The 27,300-nt window shown below is 32.7% G+C and overlaps 2 protein-coding genes, 1 non-coding gene and 2 pseudogenes across 6 annotated transcripts; 2 read left to right on the top strand and 3 right to left on the bottom strand.

The window, feature by feature from the left end:
* The first annotated feature begins 3,302 nt into the window (after positions 1–3,302).
* On the top strand, positions 3,303–9,643 carry LOC111286469 (uncharacterized; annotated as a pseudogene).
* Positions 9,644–10,290: 647 nt separating this feature from the next.
* Positions 10,291–10,362, bottom strand: TRNAW-CCA (transfer RNA tryptophan (anticodon CCA)). The gene has a single exon. It is a non-coding gene; the product is annotated as a tRNA-Trp (tRNA).
* Positions 10,363–11,306: 944 nt separating this feature from the next.
* Positions 11,307–12,382, bottom strand: LOC149513954 (phospho-2-dehydro-3-deoxyheptonate aldolase 1, chloroplastic-like; annotated as a pseudogene).
* Positions 12,383–14,645: 2,263 nt separating this feature from the next.
* Positions 14,646–15,348, bottom strand: LOC149513953 (uncharacterized). The gene is made up of 2 exons (XM_089745786.1): positions 15,007–15,348; positions 14,646–14,839 (listed from the first exon to the last, which is right to left on the bottom strand). Exons 1-2 carry the CDS (start codon positions 15,320–15,322, stop codon positions 14,823–14,825), a joined length of 333 nt encoding a protein of 110 aa, XP_089601912.1. The 5' UTR covers positions 15,323–15,348; the 3' UTR covers positions 14,646–14,822.
* Positions 15,349–22,784: 7,436 nt separating this feature from the next.
* LOC111286466 (NAD-capped RNA hydrolase DXO1-like) lies at positions 22,785–26,212 on the top strand. Of its 4 annotated transcripts, none has more exons than XM_089746011.1 (8): positions 22,785–23,342; positions 23,908–24,138; positions 24,301–24,358; positions 24,477–24,555; positions 24,694–24,786; positions 24,878–24,901; positions 25,111–25,305; positions 25,975–26,212. In XM_089746011.1, exons 1-4 carry the CDS (start codon positions 23,171–23,173, stop codon positions 24,484–24,486), a joined length of 471 nt encoding a protein of 156 aa, XP_089602137.1. In that variant the 5' UTR covers positions 22,785–23,170; the 3' UTR covers positions 24,487–24,555; positions 24,694–24,786; positions 24,878–24,901; positions 25,111–25,305; positions 25,975–26,212. The 4 variants fall into 4 exon arrangements, with proteins under 4 accessions (XP_089602137.1, XP_089602138.1, XP_089602136.1 ...); XM_089746012.1 differs by having other exon boundaries at positions 25,937–26,212; XM_089746010.1 differs by lacking the exon at positions 25,975–26,212 and having other exon boundaries at positions 25,111–25,521.
* The last annotated feature ends 1,088 nt before the right edge of the window (positions 26,213–27,300 follow it).

Genomic DNA, 27,300 nt, shown 5'->3' with positions numbered 1-27,300 from the left:
ATTCTCGGTTCTTCTTAAACCAACACACTTTTGGCTTCCTTAGCTATACATCGCCATGGCACGGCGAGCTTCTCGAACTATTTAAACACTTTCCCATTTGGTTTCTCACACTCTACAATAAACTGTTCCCACAATTTTCATCACGATAGCCCAAAATCAAGCAAACCCAAACTAAGCATATCTTTCAAGTGAAGTTGGAAAAGTTGAAATCGAAGACAGAGCCAGCAAAGCTCGGAACTGGATTATGTGACAGTTATTGAAGAGAAGGAAGCACTTTGCTTGGAGAATTAATGTGACAGAAGTACGTGCTGTCAGATTCTGCAAAATATGGTAACTCCAACTCATTTAATTTAGTGACAGAAGTAATAAGTAAAACATGTTGTATATCATCAGTATATGTAAGTGATTATTGAGAAGAGTATATTCAATCTGCCGCTATCTCAAATTTTTTTTTTTTTTTCGTTTTAAGATAAATTTTTCATTTGTTCGTTTCTAAAATCTATCTTTTCTCTTACACACAAGTCAGAAGTCAAGCTAAAAGCCCACAAAGGGTCGAATAAGAATCCAATAATGAGATCTTCTTTAAATGATCTCGGGGTTAGAATCCCAAGTAAATAGGTAAAGGCCTAAACAAGTCTTGAGTGTCAGGCCGTCGTCGGTTAGTTGCATATTCAAGTCGTTTTGACATCATAGCTAGATAAAATAAAGGAATCAACTTTTTGTTTATCTTCTTCCACGTGTAGTTTCAGTTTAACAAAGACAGCCCATATTGGTCTTTTTGACTTCCTTAATTAACCATCTTTGGCCCAAACGTCGACTTAGCTTTCATAAAACGAGTTGGGGGGGGGGGGGGGGGAATTGGAAGCTCATTAATGTTAAAATAATTTGAGTAAAATAAGATGTTTTTATTATTAATTGTATATCTGGATTTGTTAATTTTTTATCTTCACTTTTACAGTGAATGTGTAATAACATAACTTTATACATATTCTTACGTAATTTTTGCTCTTAAATAATTATCAATTCTTGTATGATTTTTTAACAAGTATTTCGTTTTAAATTTTATCTTTTTCTTAAAATAATCTTCAAACATAAATTTTCAAAAACATATAATATATATCCATTCATGTAATTTTTTTAAAAGACAATAGTGATTCTCACTCTAGTCTCCAACTTTGAATAGAAAATCTAGAAGATACAAGCATAATGGCCCTCCTACGAATATTAATCTTAAATTTGAAGGGTCTCATTATTTGATCTTCTTTAAAGCATCTGGAGCTTAGAATTCCTATTAAATGGGCAAAGGCCCAAACTTATCTTGAGTGCCAGACAGAATATCGGTTAGTTGCGTATTTAAATTGTTGTCGAAATCATAACTAGATATCATAAAACAAAGGAATGAATTTTTTTTCTTTTTCTTCTAGTTTAAAACGGTTTTAAAAAGGGGGAGTAATGAAGTTTCCTAAGCCTCTTTCGAAAGCAAAGTATCGTCGAAGTCGTTCCGCTCTGACTCGTTCCAAGTTCCAATTTCCACATATGCTTTGATTGATGAAGATTTAAATTAGTTCCTTCCTAGGGCTATTGAGAATGCTGCCCTCCTCAAACACTCGAGTTCATGGGGTAAATATGATGGGAAATTCCAATTAGAGTAGCCAGAAAATATGTATAATCGGATTATATATTTTGACTGTAACATGATGCTTTTTTTATAATAAAGTCACAAAAAAAAACTTTATATCTAAAAATTATACACTTAATTACAAAATAAAAATAAAAGAATATATTTTTGTTTTGATTATCAAAATTATCTTGATAAACAATCATGTACATCTTCGCATTATGATTTTATTATGTAATTTAGTATTGCAAGAATTATACATTTGCTTCTGATTTTGAAAGTTTTGTTAGAGTTACGAATAAAATTATTGTTCATGTTGAATAATTTAATTTTTTTTTTGTTTTAAAGTGTTTTTCCATACATTATATTCTGGCCCACCAATGATGAAGCTTTAGCTTAATAATAAGAAGGAGATCCAAAAATAATGAGATTTGAAGTTTAAATTTCATTAAAACTCTCTTATATGTTATGATATAAGTAAAATTTTAAATTTATATATATGAAATATTTTTTATAAGATAAGATTGTAAAATTTTTAAGTTAAAATAAATAATATCTCATAAATTAAATATAAATTATTACAAATAATATTAGAATGATTATTAATAAAATGAGAATTAAATTTTATGATATGATCGTGATAATAATATTAGAGTAATTAGCAATCAAATGAAAATTAAATCCTTATAATATTAGACGGTCACCAATCAAATAAAATGACTGTCGGATAGGAGTTAAATGTATAAGGTATTAAAGCCATTATCAATTAGATAGAAATTAAATATTAACTAAATATTATGAGATAATTTTAATTACGTGTGTTTTGTACTAACAGACCTACTTTCAAAGGAAAGCAGGAGATTCGAGGTAGCCGACGGAAACGTGTTCCATGCTTATTGGAAGAACAGTCATGAATTTGCTTTCCAGTTTGTTTTTTGTTTTTACTCATTTTTATATGTATCAATAATTCAACCAGTGTTGTAAAAGATAACTGATCGGTATAATTTAATGAGTTGAAAAGCAAAAGTTGTGGAAAAATCAAAAGAGAAAAAGCTGATGAGACAACTTCCCGGTAATTAACCTTATCTTTTGCAGCATTTTCAGGAGTATTTTATTCAACTGCATCATCTTTTGCACAGATTAAGAAGACGAAGACTAAATTTAGTACAAGTATACGTATAGAGGATCAGAATAAAGAAAAGTAAGTTATTTGGCATAATATACCTGGAATTTTGCCTCTTGAAGGTGACAGTACTTCCCCCGAGCTATTTGGAATTGTCTCTTAATCTTGCACTACTGATCTAACAGGCAAGTTCGGTACATAGAAGGATTAGAATACATAAAGAACCTGGATTGATTGGTGAATGACGAGTTGGTGACAGCCAGTTGGAAAAGGGCCCGTAAAAAGAAGCATATTAATTGAAGTGAGAGCATTGCTCTTCCTTGACTTTGTTTGTGCGGCCATTGGTTAGTCAACTGTCATTTTCTATGCAGCCTTTCTACTTCCAGGCTGCCATTGGGCACTCTCTTTGCAAAATACATTTGGAGTTTAAATGTTTGATCAGATTCTTTGCAGAAACATCACAAAATCTCTTTCCTATTATAGTGTTCCCCTTGCCTGTGGACTGCATAGACCAGAATACATAAAAAAAAAAACTCTTTTTTTGCAGAATCAAAGAGCCCTATGGATCAAAGATTGCTCAAGGCTGCAAGATCAGGTGATATTAATGTAATCAAGCAACTTGCTGATGCTGAACGCAATATCCTTGGTGCAACAACGCCTCAAGGAAACACTGCTCTTCACATGGTTGCAAGATTCGGGCACGAGAATTTGGTACAAGAGATAATGAAGAGGCAACCTGACCTTCTCCTCTAGAGTAACCTTAAAGGTGAGACCCCAGTTCATGTTGCAGCCAGGGGTGGACATTGGCGAATTGTTCTATTATTCAGAGATTCTGTACACAGAGATTCTGTGCAAGGCTCAAACGAAGTTTACATTGCAAGAATCAGAGATAATTATGGTAACACACCCTTACATTGTGCTGTGAGAAATGATCACTATTTGGTGGTGTGGAGATTGGCAGATAAAGACCGAGAATCATTGGTGTTGGTTAATAATGCTCGGGAATCTCCACTGTCTATCGCTATTGATCTGAAGTTAGCAGTGACTGCTGAGGCAATCATCGGTTTAAATCGATCAACTCTTGAGTATAGAGGACCCAATCGCCAAACCCCTTTGCATTGTGCTGTCATAAGGCGCGATTTACGTAAGGATATGATTCCTACATTAGAACACTTCTAATTTTGCTTAACAGTCATGATTACTGTATAGTATGTTTTTTACTATACTGGCATTTAAGGCTTTTTCACATGAATGAAAGTGGTTAACACTATTTTCCATCTTTAATTTTTATGCTATGAAAAACAGATATCATGAAAAAAATGCACATCAGAAACCCAAAACTCGTAAAAATGCAAGATGACAAGCAGGGGACTCCCCTTCACTATGCTGCAGCCTTGGGTGAATATGAAATAGTCAAGTTATTGCTAGAATGGGATACTTCGGCTGCATATCAAGGCGACGACAATCAACAAATACCTCTCCATTTGGCCGCAAAGAATGGTCAAGTATGTTGCGCCTGAAGCAAGAATCACAACAATACAGAAGCAATAGACAACAATCAATAATCAAATGCGCAGGAAAAATAAAGCACACCAAGATTTACGTGAAAAACCCTCCAATGTAGAGGGAAAAACCATTTCACTGCTTCCCAGTGAACCTTCCCTAGATTAGAAAGAAATCTGCTCACTACACCAACTGCATGAGCAATGTCAGGCCTTGTACAAACCATAAGATACATTAAAGAACCGACTGCAGAAGAATAAGGAATACTAGATATAGCTAGTTGCTCTTCCTTAGACACTGGACAAGATTTCTTACTTAGATGAAAATGGTTGGCAAGTGAACTGCTAACTGATTTAGCATGTTGCATGTTGAATCTACCAAGCATTCGTTCAACATACTTTTCCTGTGACAACCACAACTTTCCAGCTCTCCTATCCCGGATAATATCCATACCAAGAATTTGCTTTGCTGGACCTAAATCCTTCATATCAAAAGACTTAGACAATTATTCTTTCAACCTGCAAACCATACTAGCATCTTGTCCTACAATCAACATATCATCAACATATAATAATAGGATAATGAAGTTACCATTAGAGAATTGTTTAACATACACACAAGAATCCGCTGCTGTTCTTTTATAGCTATGACTCACCATAAAAGAATCAAACTTCTTGTACCATTGTCGCGGAGCTTGTTTCAAGCCATACAAGCTTTTTTTCAATTTGCAAACTAAGTGCTCTTTCCCTTTCACTTCAAAACCCTCAGGCTGATTCATATAAATGTCCTCCTGTAAATCACCATGCAAAAATGTAGTTTTAACATCAAGTTGCTCAAGCTCAAGATTCAAACTAGCTGCCAATCCCAGTACCACTCGAATAGAACTTATTTTTACAACTGGAGCAAAAATCTCATCAAAATCGATGCCTGGTTTCTGAGAAAAACCTTTTACTACCAATCGAGCTTTGTACCTCACTAGTTTGTCACCATCCTTTTTCAACTTGAACACCCATTTATTCTTTAATGGCCTCTTTCCTGTTCGAAGTTTAACAAGATCATAAGTACCATTCTTTCGTAATGACTCTATCTCTTCTTTCATTGCTTTTAACCAGTGCTCTTTATCCGAAGTAGCCTGTACATCTTGAAAGCTTTCTGGCTCCCCTTCACTGGTAACTAAAATAAAATCTGAACTTGGATACCTGATAGATGGCCTGCGCTCTCTAGTAGATCTCTTGAGCTGAGATTCTACATCACTTGATGCTGAAGGTAGCTCCCCCTGCTCAACACTCTCAGGTAGAAAGGATTGCTCCCCCTGCTCAAAACTAATAGCATCTGGCTCATCACCAACTGTGGCTGGCTCATTTATATCCTCAAGTTCTGTTTCTTGCTTATTTTCACCATCTGTGGCTCTTTTCTGTGGAATTCCTGTCGGTGTTGAAACATCACACTCAACAGTAACTCGTGTAGTCTTCTCATTTTTCTCAAGGTCTGCTATGGTTTCTTTTTCATGAAAGATCACATCTCTGCTTCTGACTGTCTTTCTCTTTACTGGATCTCATACCCTGTAGCCAAATTCCTCATCATCATATCCTACAAACGCACACTGTGTAACTTTACTATCAAGCTTTGACCTCTACTATTTTGGTACATGCATGAATGCTTTACACCCAAAAACTTTCAAGTGAGAGTATGAAGCATCTTTCTCTGTCCATACTCTTTCTGAAATGTCAAAGCCCAAAAGAACTGATGGTGACCTGTTAAGTAAATAACAAGCTGTGTTGACTGCTTCACCCCAAAATGACTTTGGTAATTTTACCATCCTTAACATACATCTGACTTTTTCCACAATGATGCGATTCATTATTTCAACTATACCATTATGCTGTGGTGTTCCAGGTTCTGTCCTCTCATGTCTGATCACATGCTTTGAGCAATACTCTTCAAAGTCTTTAGATGTGTATTCCCCACCATTATTAGTTCGAATACACTTCAAGGGTAACCCTGTCATCCTTTCAACCATGGCATGAAATTTTTAAAAATACTGCAGTACCTGACTTTTATATTTCAACATATACACCCAAGTCTTACGTGAAGCATCATCAATAAAAGTAACAAAATATCTGCTACCACCTAATGACTCAACCTTAATGGGACCACATACGTCAGAATAAATTAATTCCAATCTATTTTCTTTTCTTTGAGAACTTTTACGAAAAGAAACTCTATGATGCTTACCAAACAAACAATAATCACATGAATCGAAAGACATACCTTTGGTCAAGGGAGTGAGAGAGTGCCTTGCCAAAACCTGTAACCCTTTTTCACTCATGTGTGCCAGCCTCCTGTGCCACAAGTTTGCTGAAGCATCATTTTCAACGGTATTTACCTAGTTACCGTTCAATTGTATCCATATCTTATACATTATGCAGCATAGTTTTCTCCTTGCAACTATCATAGATCTTTTGAGAAGCTTTCACTGTCCATTCTTTTGTCGGCTTTCATATCCCTCCTTATCAAGGACATTAATAGCAAACAAGTTTATTTTCATATCTAAAATGTGTCTGACATCCCTCAAAGTCAACATGCAATCTGTACTAATTTGTACAACAATATCACCAATCCCCACAATCTGCGACACACTCTTGTTTCCCATCTTGGTACAACCAAAGTCTCATGCTTTGTAAGTTGTAAACAACTCTCTCTTAGAAACACAATGATATACCGCTCCTGTGTCAACTATCCACTCAATGCCGGGATCACTAACATGATTACAATCACCATGTGTACAAATCAAAATAACTGAATCACTATCTGAATTCACTGCTACAACATTACCATCATCTGAACTCTTGCCTTTCTCATCTTTTTGCTCTTGCTTTAAGATTCTACAGTTTCATTTTATATGACCCGACTTACCACAATTGAAACACTTCACTTTACCTCTAGACTTAGATCTATGTTTAGACTTACCATGGCCTTTTGAGTCCTGACCTCTGTCGATGTTTCTATCCCTGTTCTCTGTGACTAGAGCTTGATTTCCAGGGTCTACATCTTTTCACCTTGCTTCTTCATTAAGCATACTGTCCTTTACCATCTCCAATGTCACCTTATAATCAGGAGCTGAATTAAGAACAGTTACAACTAGAGTATTACAACTGTCTGGTAATGAACCCAAAAGAAATAACGCCTTCATTTCATCATCCATCTTAAGCTCCATAGTAGTCATCCGATTAAATATATCTTAAAAATCACTCAAGTACTCTGTAACAGATCGTCCATCCATGTACTGTAAAGTTGTAATATTTTTAACAAGCATAACTTTATTCATACATATTTTTCTCTCATACAATGCTGCCAATTTTTCCCAAACAATGTGAGCATCTGACTCCTGCGCTACATTATGGAACACGCTGATATCAACCTATTTTTTGATTGTAGCCAACTTCTTTCTACCTAGCTTCTTCCAGCTTTCATCTTTCATATCTGCTGGTTTAGCCGAATCATCCAATACTGGCTCATACAAATCTTTGCAGTATAGATGATCCTCCATCATAAGCTTCCAAATTGAATAATTTGATGCTGTCAATTTTATCATGGAACTTATATCACTCTCCATGATCTCAAACAAAATTTACTTCTATCCTGGGTTACTTCTGTATCGATGTCTCAAAATAACCCTTGCTCTGATACCACTTATTGCGCCTGAAGTAAGAATCACAACAATACAGAAGCAATAGACAACAATCAATAATCAAATGCGCAGGAAAAATAAAGCACACCAAGATTTACGTGAAAAATCTTCCAGTGTAGAGGGAAAAACCACAGGCCACCAAAAAAATCTTCACTATCAAATAATAGTTATACAAAGTTCTTCTCTAGCTAAAACTAAAGCTAATCAACAACTAGAGAAACAATTGGAGAAATCTCACCAAATAAGTAACTCAACAAACACACCCTGGATTTGTTCCTAGAGAGCTTCAAACCCGATCTTCACCGTTCAGAATGTATAACTCTGAATCATAAACCTCCTGACAAGGTTCCAACTCAATCGGACCACGGATTGACTTCCTTTTAACCAACTCTCCCTTCTTCTTTTTCTCTCTCTGCTTTTCCTGGCTTTTCTTCTTTCTCTGCTTGGTTGTCGACACACACATAAAACAACCCCACCTCTTTTTTATTAAGTAGCTAGGGCTCTGTGTAAAATAAAAGATTAAGGCCCATGGCCTTTACTTGGTCCAAAACCACTTACATGGGACTGGACCCCATTTTCCTAACAAAGTGAACCTGTTAAAAATATTGCTTGATCCGTGCCCGGACACCATTGAGTTATTGGATAATGAGCAACAAAATATCCTCCATTTTGCCGCCAAAAATGGAAATATTGATGCTGTCTCATTTATATTGAAGTTGCCTGAAATGGAAGACTTGGTTAATGCAGCTGATATGTATGGAAATACTCCATTGCATCTTGCAGCAAAGAATTTCCACAGCAGAATTGTATACATTCTAACAAGAAATGCAAAGGTGGATATTAGGGCAATCAACAAATCAAATGAGACTGCTCTAGCTGTTGTGCAATCGTCTGATGATCGTGGAATGGAACTGCAAAAGGTAAACAAAGATGCTAATCATATTCTTTTGTTGGTTCATTAAGAGAATGCCAGAAGCCAGATACCAAAGGGAAAAAGTAATCTAAATGTTTTATATACTAATTATATTCCTTGTATTGCAGCACTTGACATTGAAAGCACTAAAGAGATCTTATGCAAAGCGAGTTATTGATCCCAACGATGTTGTCGATAATGAAGAATTCAGTTATGTTGAAGTAGGAAAAGTTGCAGAAAGAGGCGGTAAAAAAAGTAGAGAGATGGCTCAAATAATCTCAGTGATGGCAACACTAATAGCTACATTCACATTCACTGCTGCCTTTACCATTCCAGGAGGTTTTATAAACGATGGTCCAGATGAGGGTATGGCAACATTGATTAGAAAATCAGCTTTCAAAGCATTTGTCATCACTGATACTATTGCCATGACTTCATCTATGACAGCTGCAGTTATGGTTTTCTGGTCATCTTCTCGTCGTAATAGCGAATCGTTTATGGACACACTCCCTTTCACCATTGGCTTGACATGGATTTCACTTGTAGCAATGGCACTAGCATTTGTAACGGGCTTGTTTGTTGTATTGGCCAAGACTCTATGGCTAGGTAGAGTGGTTTGTGTGATCGGATGTGCTGCCCCTGCCATTCTATACATATTTGCTCCATTGTTCCTTCTTGTGTTTGATCGGTTGTCATCTACTCGAGCTCGAAGGCCTAATATTGTTGAAGACAATCCATTTTTGTTTGTTTTCCGACTGGCAAAGATGATTTCTTAAAATCAAACTTGTATCTGTAATTGGGTGTATGGTTTTCTTGTTTATAACTGTGAGAAGCTGTAAACTTTGAGAACTTAACTAATGCTTTAAGCTTCTAGTTTCTTGATGATGTTTCCAGCTTATATATATATCAAAGCTTGAAATTTCAATTAAGTAATTTGGGAATTTTATTCGCCCATAATCATTTTTGGAATATGGAATAAATCAAGCAACAGCCTAATCTAAATGTTACAAGTCGAAACTCAAAACTTCAAATTCATTCGATTTCAGGATACGAAAATGAATTTTTTGACATCTCAAATCAACCTAATACAAGAAATGATGTACGAACACTCACTCTAGACTGCCGGGGGACAAATACCATTTTAATTATTGGCTAGTGCAGGAGATCCAGATATCTTAAATGTTCTTGTTCCCCAACAAGCATTAAGCCCAAAAGGCCAACACCATAACGAGGCAGCTCCTTAGATTTCACTGGCTTAGAACCCGGAATAAGACCAAGTTGAAACTGGTTCAATATTGTTTTCGAAGTGTTCTGCATTCAGCGGTTTCAGAATATATTTCTAACATCTTTGAATTAAATAAGATTATGCTGAAACCTGAAAGTGAAAAGGAAAAGAAAAGGAACAGGCAATAAGGTTAGAATCCGTTGGGGGACAGGGGCATTGAACCCGACGTGAATCGAACACGCAACCTTCTGATCTGGAGTCAGACGCGCTACCACTGCGCCACGGATCCTCTGCCACTTCAAAGTTCTGAATCTTTATATATAAAAATAATATCAATTTCGACAATGAACTCCATTCTTATGTAATAAACGTTGAAGCTACATTGAGCATGTCGTGGTTAACTGGTTATAACAATACCAACTCACTCATTTTCCCATTCTTCTAGTCGACTTTCATCCTCCAAAGTCTGTATTAGTATGGCTTACCTTGTCGAATTTGCCAATTCTGTCCCAATGCCCAGCTGTTAGGAATTTCTAACTCGGGGCTTGAAATACAACAATCTAAAACACGTGTTTTAAATATAATAATTTTAAATATAATATAATTACATTATATGAATATGATACGAAAAAAATAAAAATAATATGATTTAAAATATTAGTAATAATTATATATTTTAATAAAATAAAAAAATTTATATATTTTTATATTAACATAAATTATAATATTTAAATTTTATATAAAATATAATACCAATATATAAATTTTAATATGAGTACAGTACACTTTTGTCTGGTTAAGAGAAGATTTTATCTGATAGCTGTAAAAGCCAGCACTACGGTCAAAAGGGGGATAGCTCACAGCAAATTTTCGGTAATGGTACCTAAAATGTAACGATTAAGTACACGTTGACATGCACAAGTATCAAGCATTCAAGTTTGGCACCCTAACATCCTTTGCCACAGCTAAAATACTATTTAATTACTTTGGTTCGAATGGTAACCAAGCTTTTATCCAATTTAAAATGAGGAACAGGGATCGCCAATTTTGTATATAAAAATCCACTCTCTTATCTCACAAACACAAACTAATTGATCAGTATCCGAGGAGGAGGAAATTAGTTCAGCTCCTTTTGGGAAGGGGAGTTATTTATACTGGTACAAAAAGCTCTCTCCTTTGCAGACACAAGCCGATGAAAAAAAAATATTAACTAAATAACTATTCTTAACGGAATCAAGCTTCAGCTGTTGACTGGCTTTTGCCATAGAACTGATAATTAACTATGTTCCCACTCAGAAATTCCTTAGCAGACTTGAGCCTTATCTTCCTCAACATCTCTGATATGGCAAAGGCTAGCTCTAATGACTGATGCATTTAACATAGGATCACAATGTGTGTGATACCGGGAGTTCAAAAGTCAGTCTTTGACCCTCCGATTCACACTGTTACCTTCTGCCCTGTGATTTCCAGATGAACTCCTCCAGGATAAATCCCTTCTTGTTCATGAACATCGAAGAATGCCCTCAACTCATCCTGAGAACAATGCAAAAGAGACAAAAAAAAAAAAAAAAAAACTCATTTACGCTTCATTATGGTCCAAAAAAGTAGCTAAAAAATATTAGTTCAACTGTTCAAGACCCCTGATTGCGTCCAATGAACGAGTTTAATTATGTTTTCATGCATGGGATCACTCACCCAGGTACACGGAGGCATTCATGGGTGTCCAAAAGTCAACTGTGTTCACCAGCAGGTCATCAATAGTTAACCCAGCTTCAACAATGAATCCCAGAGCATCATTCAAGCTCCATGTACCTAATTATAAATCGAAGTCAAATTCTAAACTAAACAACATGAAACAAACCTAAGGCCTTATGACCTATCCCAACATTGGGTGGAAATCTTATTTTCTAAACAGATTCAGCTATTATTGTAAATCTATGCAGCTGCAATCGCAATTCCAAACGGGCCTGAAACTCAAGAGTTTAAGAATTAATCTGTCTCCTTGTTCACTAAGTCTAACCAAATAGAGATTCCACTGCGAGACCCTTTCCACAGCAGCATAACCACCAGTAGCAAAGGCTCAATGTACTAACAGATTGAAGATACGCTCTAATCAACCTTTGAGGGTCAGTTACTCTAGATTTCTCATCAAAAGCATCACCATTTATGTTATCTCCTTGAAAACTAGGTAACTTCATCTTTTATCTCAAATGGGTCTGACCTTGGCTTTGCAAATTGCCCTGCCATCCTCCCAACCTATCATACAATAGGAAAAAAAAAGGAAAAAAAGAAAGTTTGAATTTTCTTCTAGTTTGTGTAATTTTCCTTTCTTTTTAATTTGAATAATAATCCATGAAAAAAAAAGTGGTGCACAAATGGTTTAAACATTTTGATAGACTTTGATCAAAATCTTTGTAAAATGAAAATGTAGCTCAACTAAAATAAAGAATTATTTTATAAAATTTCTAAAACACTTTTCGTGAAAATTTAACATTTGTTTATTGATGAGGACTTCAACCTTATTTCCCTTCCTAGACTAATTTTCTTTGTCCTATTTTGGTAATAGAGAGACTAATAAGATGATTTCGAATTTTTGACAATAAAAAATGCCACAATTAATTATGTCACTTATTTTCTCTATTTTTTTTTCATAATTCCATTTTCTCTTTTGATTGGGAAATTTAATAAATTGACTCCAAAATCAAATTATTTTATAAGATTTATGGTTTATTTGAACAATGGTGAAAGAGACCCCCGTCGATAAACCAAATGAAACTTCAAAGATCGAAAAAAATCAAAATCATCAAACAATTGTATTGAAATATCTTTTTCACAAGGTAAAAAAGTAACATATATGCACGACAATTTTTTATTCCAATAGATTTTTATCGGACATAGGAAGGTAGAAAGAAAGTACGAAAACAAAATCATGGCAATTGATTTTGGCGATGAAACGATAGAAAAAAAAAGAAAAAGAAAAAAGAGAATAGGACACAAATCAAAAGGGAAAAAAAAGGATGTGGAAAGAAAACAATATGAACGAAAGAAATGAGATAAAAAAAAGGTATATCATTGTTGTACTTTCTTCCGTGTACCCCAAAGTAATTGTAAATATATAAATTTCTTCCAATTTTTTTAGTAATTCAAACTGATTTAGTTTTCAATTTTCAAGATTTTGAAAATCGTTCTCAAAATTCAGTTAGATTTTGTTAAAATAGTGTTATTTCACATATACTAAATATATAATTTTTTTATAATCTTATATTAAAATTAACCCTTTCATTTAATGTCAATTAAGTTTATGTTAAATGCTTAACATGATATTAAAATTAATATTTTGTTCTTATTATCTTTTTTAAATTTGTTATATAATAAATTATTTTTATTTTTACCTACTTATGATAAGAGTATGTTAAAATGGTATTATTTCATATCTAATTTTTTATTAAAATTAAATTTTTTTATTTATTATCAATTGATTTTAAGTTAAATACTTAACAGATGTTGTCTCATATCAAGATATATGTAAATTTATTATTGATATATATGAAAGTATGACCTATGAAAATTTTGGTGAAAGAGTTTCCCAGCTTGAGACGAGCAAGTCGACTTCCAATTAAAGTACCTTTATTATTAGTAAACCAAAAAAAGGAAAAAGTGGATTTTGTTTCCCTTAGACTTAGTCGGGTCTTCATGATGTAACCTTGGACAGGATTTTAAGAAGTAATGAACAAGTCAGGACTTATTATGCTTCTAGTTTGGCTAATCTTTCTGATTCATTCAAGTATATATTGCTCAGTCAAATAAGAAGCTCATCGATAAACATTTAAATATATTTGATAATTTATGTATTTTTATTATATAAAATACTAATAATTTATATATTTGTATTATATTTTATATAAAAATTATGTGTCACAATTCATATGAACACAAAAATATAAAATATATTTTTTTATTTTATTAAATTTATTTTTTTTTTTTGTTAAAATTTTAAACTATATCATCTTCATATCTTTTTTTTCTATCATTTGTATATCATATCACTAAATAATGCTTTAGATTGTCAGATTTATATTTAAATATCAAAATTAAATGACAATGATTGATCATTTATAATAATGTTGCGAGAAAAATTCTCTTTCCCAAGTGTAAGACAGTATGAAATTAAGAATGTCCCTTAATTGATGACTAATTTCTCACGGTATTAAATTTTTTTGGTTTATTTTTTCTAAAATAATTAAAGATTCACTTAAATATATGATAGGGTTGAAAATAATGATAGCAGTTAAATTAATTAATTATCGTAATAGTGATTGAATAATATAACTGTATCGATGATGGCTTGGTTTGTTTTGGTGAGAATAGGTATTTTTCATTGCCCTTATACAAAATCAATCAATATGTTAACTTTGTTGCTGATTTGAATTGATGAGAATTATTGGCCAGAGTTCTCAAGCCAAAAGTCCAGCTTTCGAGGGCGGATGGTGAGAGATATGAGAGAGAAAATATGACCAGCTTGATGTTCATTTTTCTCATTTTATAAAATTAACGGCAAAGAAAACAATTCAATTAACACAATTATTTTTTTTTATTTCTCATATCATTTCTTACATATGTCAAGCCAATATGAAAATAGTTATACATTGCTCAAATCCATTATTATATAATTATTTCACTTTTAGACAAGCCGACTCCTCCAAGCATAACAGTAGACAGATGACAACAGCCAACTAAGCAGGGCCAATTTCATGGAATTGTGAGAGCTGCCGAAGGGGAAAAATCAAGAAATAAAAATGAGGAAATTAAGAAATATTGCTTTTATCAACTGTCAAAGGATATATGTGTGTGCGGTGCTCGTGCATATGCAGAAGATGATATATATATATATATATGTATGTATGTATGTAAAGAAGGAAGTTGATGAGCTTACCTCCACATTTGTAGTGGCGAGGGGCCCTTCTACCACAGCCCTCAATGAGGCGGATGGCGCGGTTGAGATCGATAAGGGCAGCGAGCTTGGGCGTGATAACAGAGCACACACATTCAAAATGGGTAACCCTTACCCGCTGGCAACACTCTGGGGTTGGAAGCTTACCATAGACAACCTGCTTGCAAGCATTAACCCCAAGACTCCTTTCCTTCTTACACTGAGCAGCACTGAGTTCCGCACCAGCCATCTTAACCTCCCACATGCTTGCAACTGCTACCACCACTAACGCCATCAAAAACAATGACTTTGCCTCCATATTTTCTCTCTTTATTTTTTTTTTCCCTTCCCTTCTCTTTGTTCATGGTTGCCTGCTAGCCAACATGACATATATATAGCCTGGGGAGCTTGAACTGTACGTGAACTCACACTCAACAACCCAAACCAGCCCTTCCACTGTGCCTATTTTTTCTCCTATAAAAGGTACTGACAGCTAGCTTTGGTAAATTACTTTTTGGGCTTTTTTTTTTTCTTTTCCTTTTCTTGCTGAATTCGTTTTGGGCTTTCTTTTGACTTCTTAGGCATACTTTAGCCTACTCCTTTTCAAATTGGAGATTGAGGATTTTATATTTTTATTTCTTATTGTGATTCTAAGACTAACATTCATAATTGTGTTGGTTTTCTTTAATGAAACTGCCATTAATTATGAAATTTTTATATTTGATTATTAATATATATTAGATTTTATTGACTCATATTTTGGATGATTAATTTTTAATTTTTTAAAAATACTTAAATATATATATATACAACAATATATATGTATGTATACGCATATATATAATATATATTCTTGAAATCTGAAAATTTTTTTTGAAAATTAAGAAATATTCATGCATTCATTAAAAAATTAAAAATAAAAGTAAACAAAATTTCAAGAAAATATACAAAATGAAATTTTTATTACATTTAGTTTTGTTTAATTTATTTAAAGAATATAATTTTCATTTTTATATAGATTATACTATGGAATTGATTTCACTAATTTTGATATTATCCATCATTTAATCAATTTGCATATATAGTAATTTGAGAATCATGATTATATTTAGAGAGAGAGAGTTTTATAAGACAAGGTGTTGTTAAAAAAAGGTGGCTTAAAACGAGTTGAATTGACATATGAGAATTATTAAGAGTAATCTAAATCATCGATTGGGAACCTTGATTATTAGCACATACACATCAATTTAAATTCCTAGCAAAGCATAATTTCTTAATTCCTTGGAAAGATATGTAATTTTTGTAAAGAAAATGCAAGTTTCGGTCTTCACTTTTGTAGTGAAAGTGTAATAACATTATTTTTTATATATATTCTTATTTAATTTTTTCTCTTAATTAATTATCAATTCTTGTATGATTTTTTGACAAGTCTTTAATTTTAGATTTATCTTATTCTTGAAATAATCTTCAAACATAAATTTTCAAAAATATATAATATATTAGAATTTTTAAATTTCTGCATGCTAGGTGTGGATGGAGTTGGCTGCACCAGAAAGTAATTAAGGACTAAAGAGAAAAACAGTTCGAAATTACTGGATCCCACTTCCGGAAATTAAGGACTAAAGACTGCACAATGAACCAAGAGCGCAACACTAGCAATTGATAGGCAAGGCATATGCTTGACTCATGGATGTTAATTATTCTTACTGGCTGCCAACATATCATAAATATATCTAAATGCTACCAAATTTTGCATCTCTGAGGACCATCTGCAACCAAACTCTTGATATATTAAGGATTGGGGTAAGCTACTAAAACATGAGCATCATCCTCTAGACATAAAATTTCTTATTTTGTTTGCAACTTTTCTGACATATACGATACTCAAACATGAACCTCAATGTTTATGATTGGCTTCTATGTAAATTGCGCGATATCTACCTCACTATTTTCTAGAAAATATTGCTGTTTGTAGAGAGAATTGTATGCCCATTAATACCAGAAGGCAGTAGGCAGTAGGCAGTCACCCGTAGTCATGGTCATGGACCATTTTCACCTAAAAAAGGACATATCCAAGACCATCAAGACGGCCCCTTCAGAAGTTTGGTCGATAAAGTTGGTATGGTGAAGGTGGATCAACTTTACTAAAACTAGGATTGAGGGGGAGACTACGGAGTTTGGTATACTTTAAAATAATAAGGGGCATTCAAAGTGACTTGCACAAGTTGCTATCCACAGGAAAGCATGGGAATAACACAGAAGTCAACCATTCAGCAAAAGTGCAAAATTGCATCCTGATTACAAAATATAAACTGCAAAATTGTTAGTATTCAAAGTAGCACAACATATATAATTTAAGATTTGAAATCAGTTATGCAAGATGTTTCACAAAGTGTGAAATCTACAATATATATGACACACAATGGACCATATTATACACACAAAAGTTCATTGCTGCCTGTAAGGCAACACACTCTAGCGTAAATCTGCAGTACAGCATTTCCGGTGTGATAAAAGCATATCAAAGCTGTAACCCAAAAACACTACAAGCTTAGATAAACAAATCTTCTCGAAGCAGTTAGAATGGCCGTGTTCACATAGGGACATCAAAGTCACCACAAACATGAATTTAAGATTCTAAATCTGCTTTAGCATCAGCAGGGTTTGATGAAGCAGCAACAGATTGTTCACCAACTTCGGCTCCTTCAGCTGGTGTCTTAGCCTCTGGTATGATACGCATTATTTCTTCAATGCTTTAAGATGGTTGGTCACGTTCTGATTCTGCATAGTTCGATTTTTCAATTTCAATCAGTTCTTTTGAAAAATTTTTCAGAAACCAAGGATGGTGCTTGATCTCAGGGATGGTAATCCTCTTTGAGAAAAAAATTGTTTATTGTTGTCTTCGTTTTCCTGTTATTCTTCCTTTGCATTTTCGTTTAGGTTTAGGGTTTGAAGTTTGAACTAAGAAGTCAGAAGACGCAAAGTTGAATGTGTGTGATTTGTTAAACAAGGAAAGAAGAAGAATTACTAGTACTCATTATTCCTTTTACTTGTTTTAGTTTTCTTACTGTTTTTCTTTGCCATTGTTTTTCATTTTCACCCCTATTAAACTGCCCATCACTGTTGGACCGACTTGCTTTGACCCTGGAATTTTCTCTGCTCCCTTAACTATATTCCATTTATTCTCGGTTCTTCTTAAACCAACACACTTTTGGCTCCCTTAGCTATACATCGCCATGGCACGGCGAGCTTCTTGAACTATTTAAACACTTTCCCATTTGGTTTCTCGCACTTTACAATAAACTGTTCCCACAATTTTCATCACGATAGCCCAAAATCAAGCAAACCCAAACTGAGCATATCTTTCAAGTGAAGCTGGAAAAGTTGAAATCGAAGACAGAGCCAGCAAAACTCGGAACTGGATTATCTGACAGTTATTGAAGAGAAGGAAGCACTTTGCTTGGAGAATTAATGTGACAGAAGTACGTGCTGTCAGATTCTGCAAAATATGGTAACTCCAACTCATTTAATTTAGTGACAGAAGTAATAAGTAAAACATGTTGTATATCATCGGCATATGTAAGTGATTATTGAGAAGAGTATATTCAATCTGCCGTCTATCTCAAAAAAAAATTTTTTTTTCGTTTTAAGATAAATTTTTCATTTGTTCGTTTCTAAAATCTTTCTTTTCTCTTACACACAAGTCAGAAGTCAAGCTAAAAGGCCACAAAGGGTCGAATAAGAATCCAATAATGAGATCTTCTTTAAATGATCTCGGGCTTAGAATCACAAGTAAATAGGTAAAGGCCTAAACAAGTCTTGAGTGTCAGGCCGTCGTCGGTTAGTTGCATATTCAAGTCGTTTTTGACATCATAGCTAGATAAAATGAAGGAATCAACTTTTTGTTTATCTTCTTCCACGTGTAGTTTCAGTTTAACAAAGACAGCCCATATTGGTCTTTCTGACTTCCTTAATTAACCATCTTTGGCCCAAACGTCGACTTAGCTTTCATAAAACGAGTTGGGGGGAATTGGAAGCTCATTAATGTTAAAATAATTTGAGTAAAATAAGATGTTTTTATTATTAATTGTATATCTGGATTTGTTAATTTTTTATCTTCACTTTTACAGTGAATGTGTAATAACATAACTTTATACATATTCTTACGTAATTTTTGCTCTTAAATAATTATCAATTCTTGTATGATTTTTTAACAAGTATTTCGTTTTAAATTTTATCTTTTTCTTAAAATAATCTTCAAACATAAATTTTCAAAAACATATAATATATATCCATTCATGTAATTTTTTTAAAAGACAATAGTGATTCTCACTCTAGTCTCCAACTTTGAATAGAAAATCTAGAAGATACAAGCATAATGGCCCTCCTACGAATATTAATCTTAAATTTGAAGGGTCTCATTATTTGATCTTCTTTAAAGCATCTGGAGCTTAGAATTCCTATTAAATAGGCAAAGGCCCAAACTTATCTTGAGTGTCAGACAGAATATCGGTTAGTTGCATATTTAAATTGTTGTTGAAATCATAACTAGATATCATAAAACAAAGGAATGATTTTTTTTTTCTTTTTCTTCTAGTTTAAAACGGTTTAAAAAAGGGGGAGTAATAAAGTTTCCTAAGTCTCTTTTGAAACCAAAGTATCATCAAAGTTGTTCCTCTCTGACTCGTTCCAAGTTCCAATTTCCACATATGCTTTGATTGATGAAGATTTAAATTAGTTCCTTCCTAGGGCTATTGAGAATGCTGCCCTCCTCAAACACTCGAGTTCATGGGGTAAATATGATGGGAAATTCCAATTAGAGTAGCCAGAAAATATATTTAATCGGATTATATATTTTGACTGTAACATGATGCTTTTTTTTATAATAAAGTCACAAAAAAAAACTTTATATCTAAAAATTATACACTTAATTACAAAAATATAGAATATATTTTTCTAAAATTGAGTGGATCAATTGAACTCACCGGTCACTATTTATCTAAGTACGCACTGCTAATATGTTTGTGAAGATTGGTCAAATGAGTTATGGGCAATTTACTGTTATTTCGATATGTTATTTGGCCGACATAGAGCATAAATCTTGAATCTTAAATATAATCTGAAGCAATAACATAGTGTATTAATTAATCGATTTATCAAATAATTTTTCAGTTATTCGATTAAAAAGAAAGCGTGTTTTTATGGGCCCTACGTGATCCAAAGTCGCCCAAGATCCCACCAATTCCCAAGCTTTGACGGATGAAGATTTAAAATAGGCCTAAAGGGAGCAGCGGGGACGGATGGCTATGATATTCTTGCAATTTCTATGGCATGGTCCTGTCAGATTATGACCTTGATCTGTACACGCGATGACAGCGCGAAACAGGTTATCCGGGCATGCATTCCACAGTGACAAGAAAGACCGTAAAGAATGCTGCATTCGCAGGATTAAAAATGAAAGTTGGAAAGTTCCAATTAGAGTAGCTAGAAAATAAACTCAATGGATCATATATTTTGACTGTAACATGATGCTTTTTTTTTTATAAACTCACAAAAAAACTTTATATCAAAAAGTTCTAAATTTAAATATAAAAATATAGAATATATTATCACCCTATTACATTCAAAATGACAATGAAAATTTTCTCATTATTATGGTAATCCTCCGTAAATTTTACTAGTTACGTTGGATTTTTACTTTATTATTTTTTTCTCTAAAAGCATGAGATAAAAGATATGTTTAAGTACAAAAGTGAATAATGTTTTGAATAAGTAAAAGTTAATTAAAGAATGATAACATATTGGAAAATATGTTATATTTCATGTTGTAATCAAATATTCTTATAACATAGTCATTACATCTAATAAAAACTTTATAATCTTATCTTTTTATGAATTATATGTAGTAGAATCATAATCATTCAATCTTTTAATAAACTATAAGAAAAAACTAACAAATAAATCAAACTAACAATTAACAAATTAATATATAATTAGATAAAATTTACTTTTGGTGGGATTTTATAACTATCTTTAAATATAAATATAAAGATTTTTTTCAGAATTTTTTAAAAAATTATACATTATTTTCATTATCATAATAAAATAAAATTTAGTCGTTTGACTTCTCCTTTTAGGTTTTTATTTAATTTTAATAGGGTTAAATTTATGTAAAAATTATATAAAAATTTACTATCATACTTATATAACCCTAATTTTTCTAAAATTGAGTGAATCAATTGAAGTTGTCGGTTATTATCTAAGTAGGCCCCCGCCGATTGGGTGTCACACCAGAATGTAAAAAAGTATGATCCAAATTTATTCATTGAACACAAAAGACGACTTATAATACTGACACGTTGATTGATCAATAGACCTTCATCTGGACATAAATTTGGGCTTTTAACCATAACTGAGAGTTCCTGAAATTCGATTAAAGATGGATCTCATTGTCGATCTGCGATATGTCCTTCCTCCTCTTATAAATCTCTTCTTTTTCATTCTCCCGGCTAATCAAGACAAGCCTTGGAACCCAATCGCAACTGCTGCTGCTCTACTAGTCATTGATTCACCATATCTCGTTTTAAAGTTGGCACTCTCACTTTTGGCCCTGTTTTTACTGTTATTCTTCTTCTATGTTTCTCTTGAACTCCCCATTACAATCCAAGGACCATTACTCTCTCGCACTCGTCAAGGTTTCTCGATTGTCTTGCTTCTATCACTTGCAGCTTCCTTGCTCTTGCCACCATCCCATTTCTGGTTTTTCTTTTTGTTCATCATTCTTACATATCCTTTGCACGGTAAAGTCCTTGATCTCTTTGCAAGCTTTCTCCACTGGTTAGCACAAACTCTGCAATCCATTCCCTTTTATTTCATCATCATCATCCGCGGTCAAGAAAACCCAAATCAACTTCATCAAGTTGAACTCCATAATATTGGAGTTCAATGAAACTCGTATGCATTAAGAAAGGGCCATTCATAGCAGCTTTAAGCTTTAGTAATATACGTTAAAATTAAGTAAGAGCTGTCCACAGCAGCTTTAAGATTTAGTAATATCTATGCATGTAAGCTTAGATTTGGTACTGAGGGACTAGTATCTCATTACATTCCTCGTCGATCTTTCTGTTTGTAATATTATAATCGTTGACCTTTTTGTAGTTTTTTTTTTTTTTTTTTAATGATGGTGTTAATGTAACTTTCTAATATTAGGTGGAATTTTTTTGTTTGTTTATAATTTCATAATTTGCTAAGGTTGATTCCCTCCCTATGAAAAGGAAAAATAAAAATAGACATAAGGATTTTAAAAGCAATACAAATGAAAAAAAGAAAAAGTGTAATAGTTAAAAATTTTATTAAAAATTATTTGAGTTTAATAAAATATATATTTTTGTATTTTACTATTGACATAAATTATAATATATAAATTTCATATAAATAAGATATAAATACATAAATTATTAACATTTTGTATAATATAAATACATGAATGGTAATATCTAATGAAAAAAAAAAAAAAAAAAACTTCCGAAAATTGGATAAGAAAAACTCCAATTATCTGAACTCTGGATGAAGGTAAAAGCCCAACGAAGTAGTTTTAGTAGACATAAAAGCAATCAATTAAATGGCCAGTCCAGAGCAGAAATTAAACCACTTTTAAAAAAATGGGATATGCATGCCAGAGCTTGAAATTCTGATTCTGGCCCAGTATTGTCCAATGTGCCAGTAACAAACCCAAGAAAATTTTCTTTTACCGTAATAAACTGAGTCAACTCATATTGTTTTCAGCGAGTCACTTTCCACTATGCCCCCGAATCCCAATCGTCGACACAAAAATGAACTGCTAAACCAAAACCTCAAACGCAGAAATTCGCTTTGCTCTTTTCTTCTTTTAGAGAGAGAGAGAGCAAAAACAAAACTAAAACAGAATTTCCGACATGGATTTCTCAGAACAAGAAGTAGATGTCTTTGGAGAAGACTATAACAACAACAGTAACAACAATCATGATGATTCGCTTGAATCCTCTTCCTCTCATTCATCTTCATCATCATCCTTTGCTTCATCGTCATCGTCGGCTTCTTCCTCATCCACCGGCAGGCGGCGATACCAGCAGTTCCTGTGGAAGCGCATGCAGCGGAGGAGAAGAAGAAAATGGAGAAGAATTAGGCAATGTTAATACCATTGATTTACGATTATAAAGAAAACATTGAAAAGGGTATTTTTGGGTATGAAGAAGAAGAAGAAGAAGAAGAAGAAGAAGAAGTGGAAGAAAGAGATCTTTTTGAGTCTGATAATGAAGATTACTGTAAAACCACTGCCACTAGCCCTTTCTCTATTCCTGGTAATAATTTATTTATTCATTCTTTCTTGATTGGAATATATGTTTTTGGTTCCCATAATTGGGGATTTTGAAGTGTACTCTTTCGTTGTTTAGGGGAATTTTGCTACTGTATATGCAAATAGAAACCTTTGTAAGCTTAATTTTTCCTGCTTTGATTGTGTGTTGATTTGGGGGCTTCCCTTCCTTGTATTACTGGTGATTCTTTTGGTTGATTCTGGGATTTAAGTTTTAGGGAGTAATTTAAATGTGTAAGCATATGGGCAGCTGACTATTAACATCGAAATTTAACATACTAGAAAGAGGAGATGTTATGAACTCTTTATCATCTATTTACTGAAAGTTTTAGAATTATAAGATCGTAGGAATAAACTGTGAGTTATTGGATTGTTTTATCTGAGAAAATGTGGGAAAAATTCTAACAATAATAATACAGGAATATTTAGCTCTTTTGTGAGGTCTGCAATTCTTGGAATATATACACGAAATAATTGAATTTATCTTTGGTTGAATATTTGCTCCCTGGTTTAATGTTAACTAATTTTCTTTCTCACTGTTTCTTTTGCAGTGTTGCCGGTTATTCGTAATACTAATAACCCTGGTAGAGGGGGTTTTGGACATGGTCGCTGGCAGAATGATAGAGGTGCAGGCATCCTTGGCCGTCCTGGTTATCCTCCAAGGCAAGGTTTTGGCTCCAAATTTGCTAATGGACATCGAGATGAACGTTTTGTTTCTGATTTAAAGCTTTCAAAAAGTGAAGAGACATTATCTAGAAAATATATTGCTTTTCAGGAAGCGAGTAAATTATTTTTCCTTCTTTTTATGATTCATCAAATATTTCGAGGTTGATATACCGGAGTAATGTGAAGTATCACTTTAGTCCATCTGTACTTGCTTTTGTGGTCTTTTTTGCTAAATGTGCTAATTAAATTTAATAGCCATGCGAACTTGCTTAATATAGCCTATAGCTGTGTGGAAGCTGGAGAGGTGGAGAGGTTTACTTTGATGATCGCAGCTTGGTAAGTTTTACGGAGTTTTATATAGTTGTTTGTTCAGTAGGTTTGCTTAGACAGGATTTCTTTTGTCCTCCTCATCATCAGCTCATTTTGCATATATTTCTTTTATTCACATTATCAGGGGCTTTTAAGTGTCTTATTACTGAAGATATTGGAGCTGATCTCAATCAAGGTTTTGATACTTTTATCAAGAAAAAAAGGTATGCTTTATTTTTGGAAAATTTGAAATATAATAATGTTGAGATTGTATTGTGTTGCGGTGTATCTGTTATGTTTATGCATATGCTTTATTTATGGAATTTGTATATGAGGTCTAACGAATGCGGCCAACTCTGTAGTTTTTTCTTGGAACCAGAACTAGGCTCTGGGGTTTTGGTGACCTTGCTTGCATAAGAGACAAAAATATCCCTCTTCAAAGCGTTCATTTTGTGGTATGGAAAATGTTATTGATTTAGCTTCGAATTCACAATTCACTACTTATATTAAGGATATCATCTAACGATATTCCCTACTTTTTTGCAGACTTTTCGTAACAATCTTAATAAGGTAATTACTAATGTCCTCTCCTCTGTTGTTGTTGCATGAGGATAGAGAATTTATATTCATCAGTCTTTTAACTCTTATATGAGCATTCTCGGTGCTGCTGGTCTTTTTCATCTCATGAGTGAGTGCATTAATGTGAGTTTTCATGTATGAATATGGTGATAAACCTCTTTTTATGGTATTTTATTGGATGCTCTCTTGTTTTCATGCAGATATTGGCTAATGCTTATATTAGAAATGAGCCTTGAAGGCATATGGGAACGCGAATTCGTCACCCTTTAATTCGACTATGGCCTGCTAGATTAAGTCGGAACAATAACGTCTACTCTAAATCCATTATTCCAAGTTTTGGTCATTCAAGTCCAGCATTCTCATACTACAAGCATAAATTGCTATCCTCATACCAGGTAGAGGCATTCAATTCCCTTCACTTTCCTCTTTAAGATTTTTCTCATTCTCGCTCTTTTCGAATTTAGAGTACAAACGTCAAAAAAAAACTTTTGACATTTACTTCTGATTTCTAGACTTGTAATTTTAGATTATTTTTATTGTTGGACAGCTCAACACTAGCAATATGGTAATTAAAAAAAAATGATGTGGCAATGAAATGGTTAATTATTAGAGTTGATGTGCTAATTATTTATCGATTTGGTATTTAAATGAACAGCAAAATTATTAATTTGATAATAAACTACATTGTGTTATTATCAAATTAAGTAAATTGTGCAAGAGCTTAACACAAATTTATCCCAAGTATTAAACTTATCATTATAGCAATTATTTGAAGATTTGACCAACGTGCAAAATTGTGACGGCAAGTTGGGAGCTGCTCAGACTTATTCGAGTTTATTTAGTATGCTTCTTTAAGCTAATCATATCAGAACTCAATCCTAATGAATTCGAATAAAAAGTTTCATGAATTTATTTATTTGTTATGATATGATATTAATTTTAATATAAATATATTTAAATAAAATTTATTTATTGCAATCATTTGAAAAATCATCACTAGTCACTAAAGAACTTGGTCTACTGTAGTGTATTGAGGAAATTCCAATGTTGTTTGAGTTTTCAAGGTGAAAATCCCTCATTGGCGCACAAGTAGAGCCACCAAAAGGGTGTCCCAAACGAGCATTCATTACTACCTACAACTACTATAGAAAGTAAGATCACTTAACCGTTCATAAGATTGTTCGTAGAAATATAACTACTGTAGAAAGTAAGATAACTTGTACTGTTCAAAAGATTGTTCATAAAAATATTTCCATTTTGTGTTATTTGTTTTTTTTATTTATTGGTTGTCTTCTGATTTTATTTCTTATTTTTTAAATCTTCATAATTAAAAACAAATTATTTAGGTGTGGATTAAACTCAAGTATAAAGAAGCTTCTAGTGTGTGTCTATATATCTATATATGTAAAAAAATATTTTTCACTAAAATATTTTTATTTTTATATATTTTTATCAATTAAAAAATTAAAAAAATTATGCAATAACGTCAAATGTTTTTAAAATAGAAAAAAAATTCCTCACATATTGTTTTCTCCTTTTTCAACCCTTTCATCTCTTTTTAGTTTTTCTTTTTGGCTTTTCAGGTTCATTTGGATGGACGATAATATTAATTTTCATAAAATTAAAAATAATGGTGGTGAGGAGATTAATTATTATAGTAATGAGATTAAATATTATAACAGTGACATTAAAATATATATTTGGATGTAAAAGTAATGATGACAATGAAATTAAATATAATAAAAAATATTATTAAAAATATTAGATTAAATTTTGCATACAATAAAATATATAGTATAATATTTAAGAAGTGAATAAATAATTAAAAATTACAAAAATTATTTACATATATCAAATTAAAATTTTTATATAAGAAAATTTATTGTATATTTATTATTTTTTAAAATTAATATATAACTAAAAATTATCAGTAAAAATGATAATTTTATATGATTTATTTTTTAAATAATTTACTTTATTACAAACGTGATAAAAATCTTAAAATCTTTTTATAACGATTGGTCAAAGAAAAATAAATAAATAATTAAAAAGAAATTAAAAATAATATAAATGAAGATTGGAAGCAATGAAAAATATGTGGACTCCCATATGATCGTTATTAGACTTTATTCTATCTCTCCCTCTTTGCACGCTATTCTTACCTTCTATATATGCCTCAAGCAGCGCTCCAATTTGTGAAAAGGAAAAAAATCAGTAAAAAAAAAAAAAAAAACCATAGAATAGAGAAGTCAGGTGAACAACAATGCTGCTCCTGAATGATTAGAGGTATATGCTCCATCCTTTTCTGAATTTAATCTCGTTTCTGTCTCTAACATCCCAAAATAAGCCTGAATTTTCACTTGCTTCTATCTCATTGGTCAAATAACTTC

The sequence above is a fragment of the Durio zibethinus genome, chromosome 17 (genome assembly GCF_047325235.1).
Source record: "Durio zibethinus cultivar Kanyao isolate XHJ-2024 chromosome 17, ASM4732523v1, whole genome shotgun sequence".
Taxonomy (NCBI): Eukaryota; Viridiplantae; Streptophyta; class Magnoliopsida; order Malvales; family Malvaceae; genus Durio; species Durio zibethinus.
This window is presented reverse-complemented; position numbering and strand designations above follow the sequence as displayed.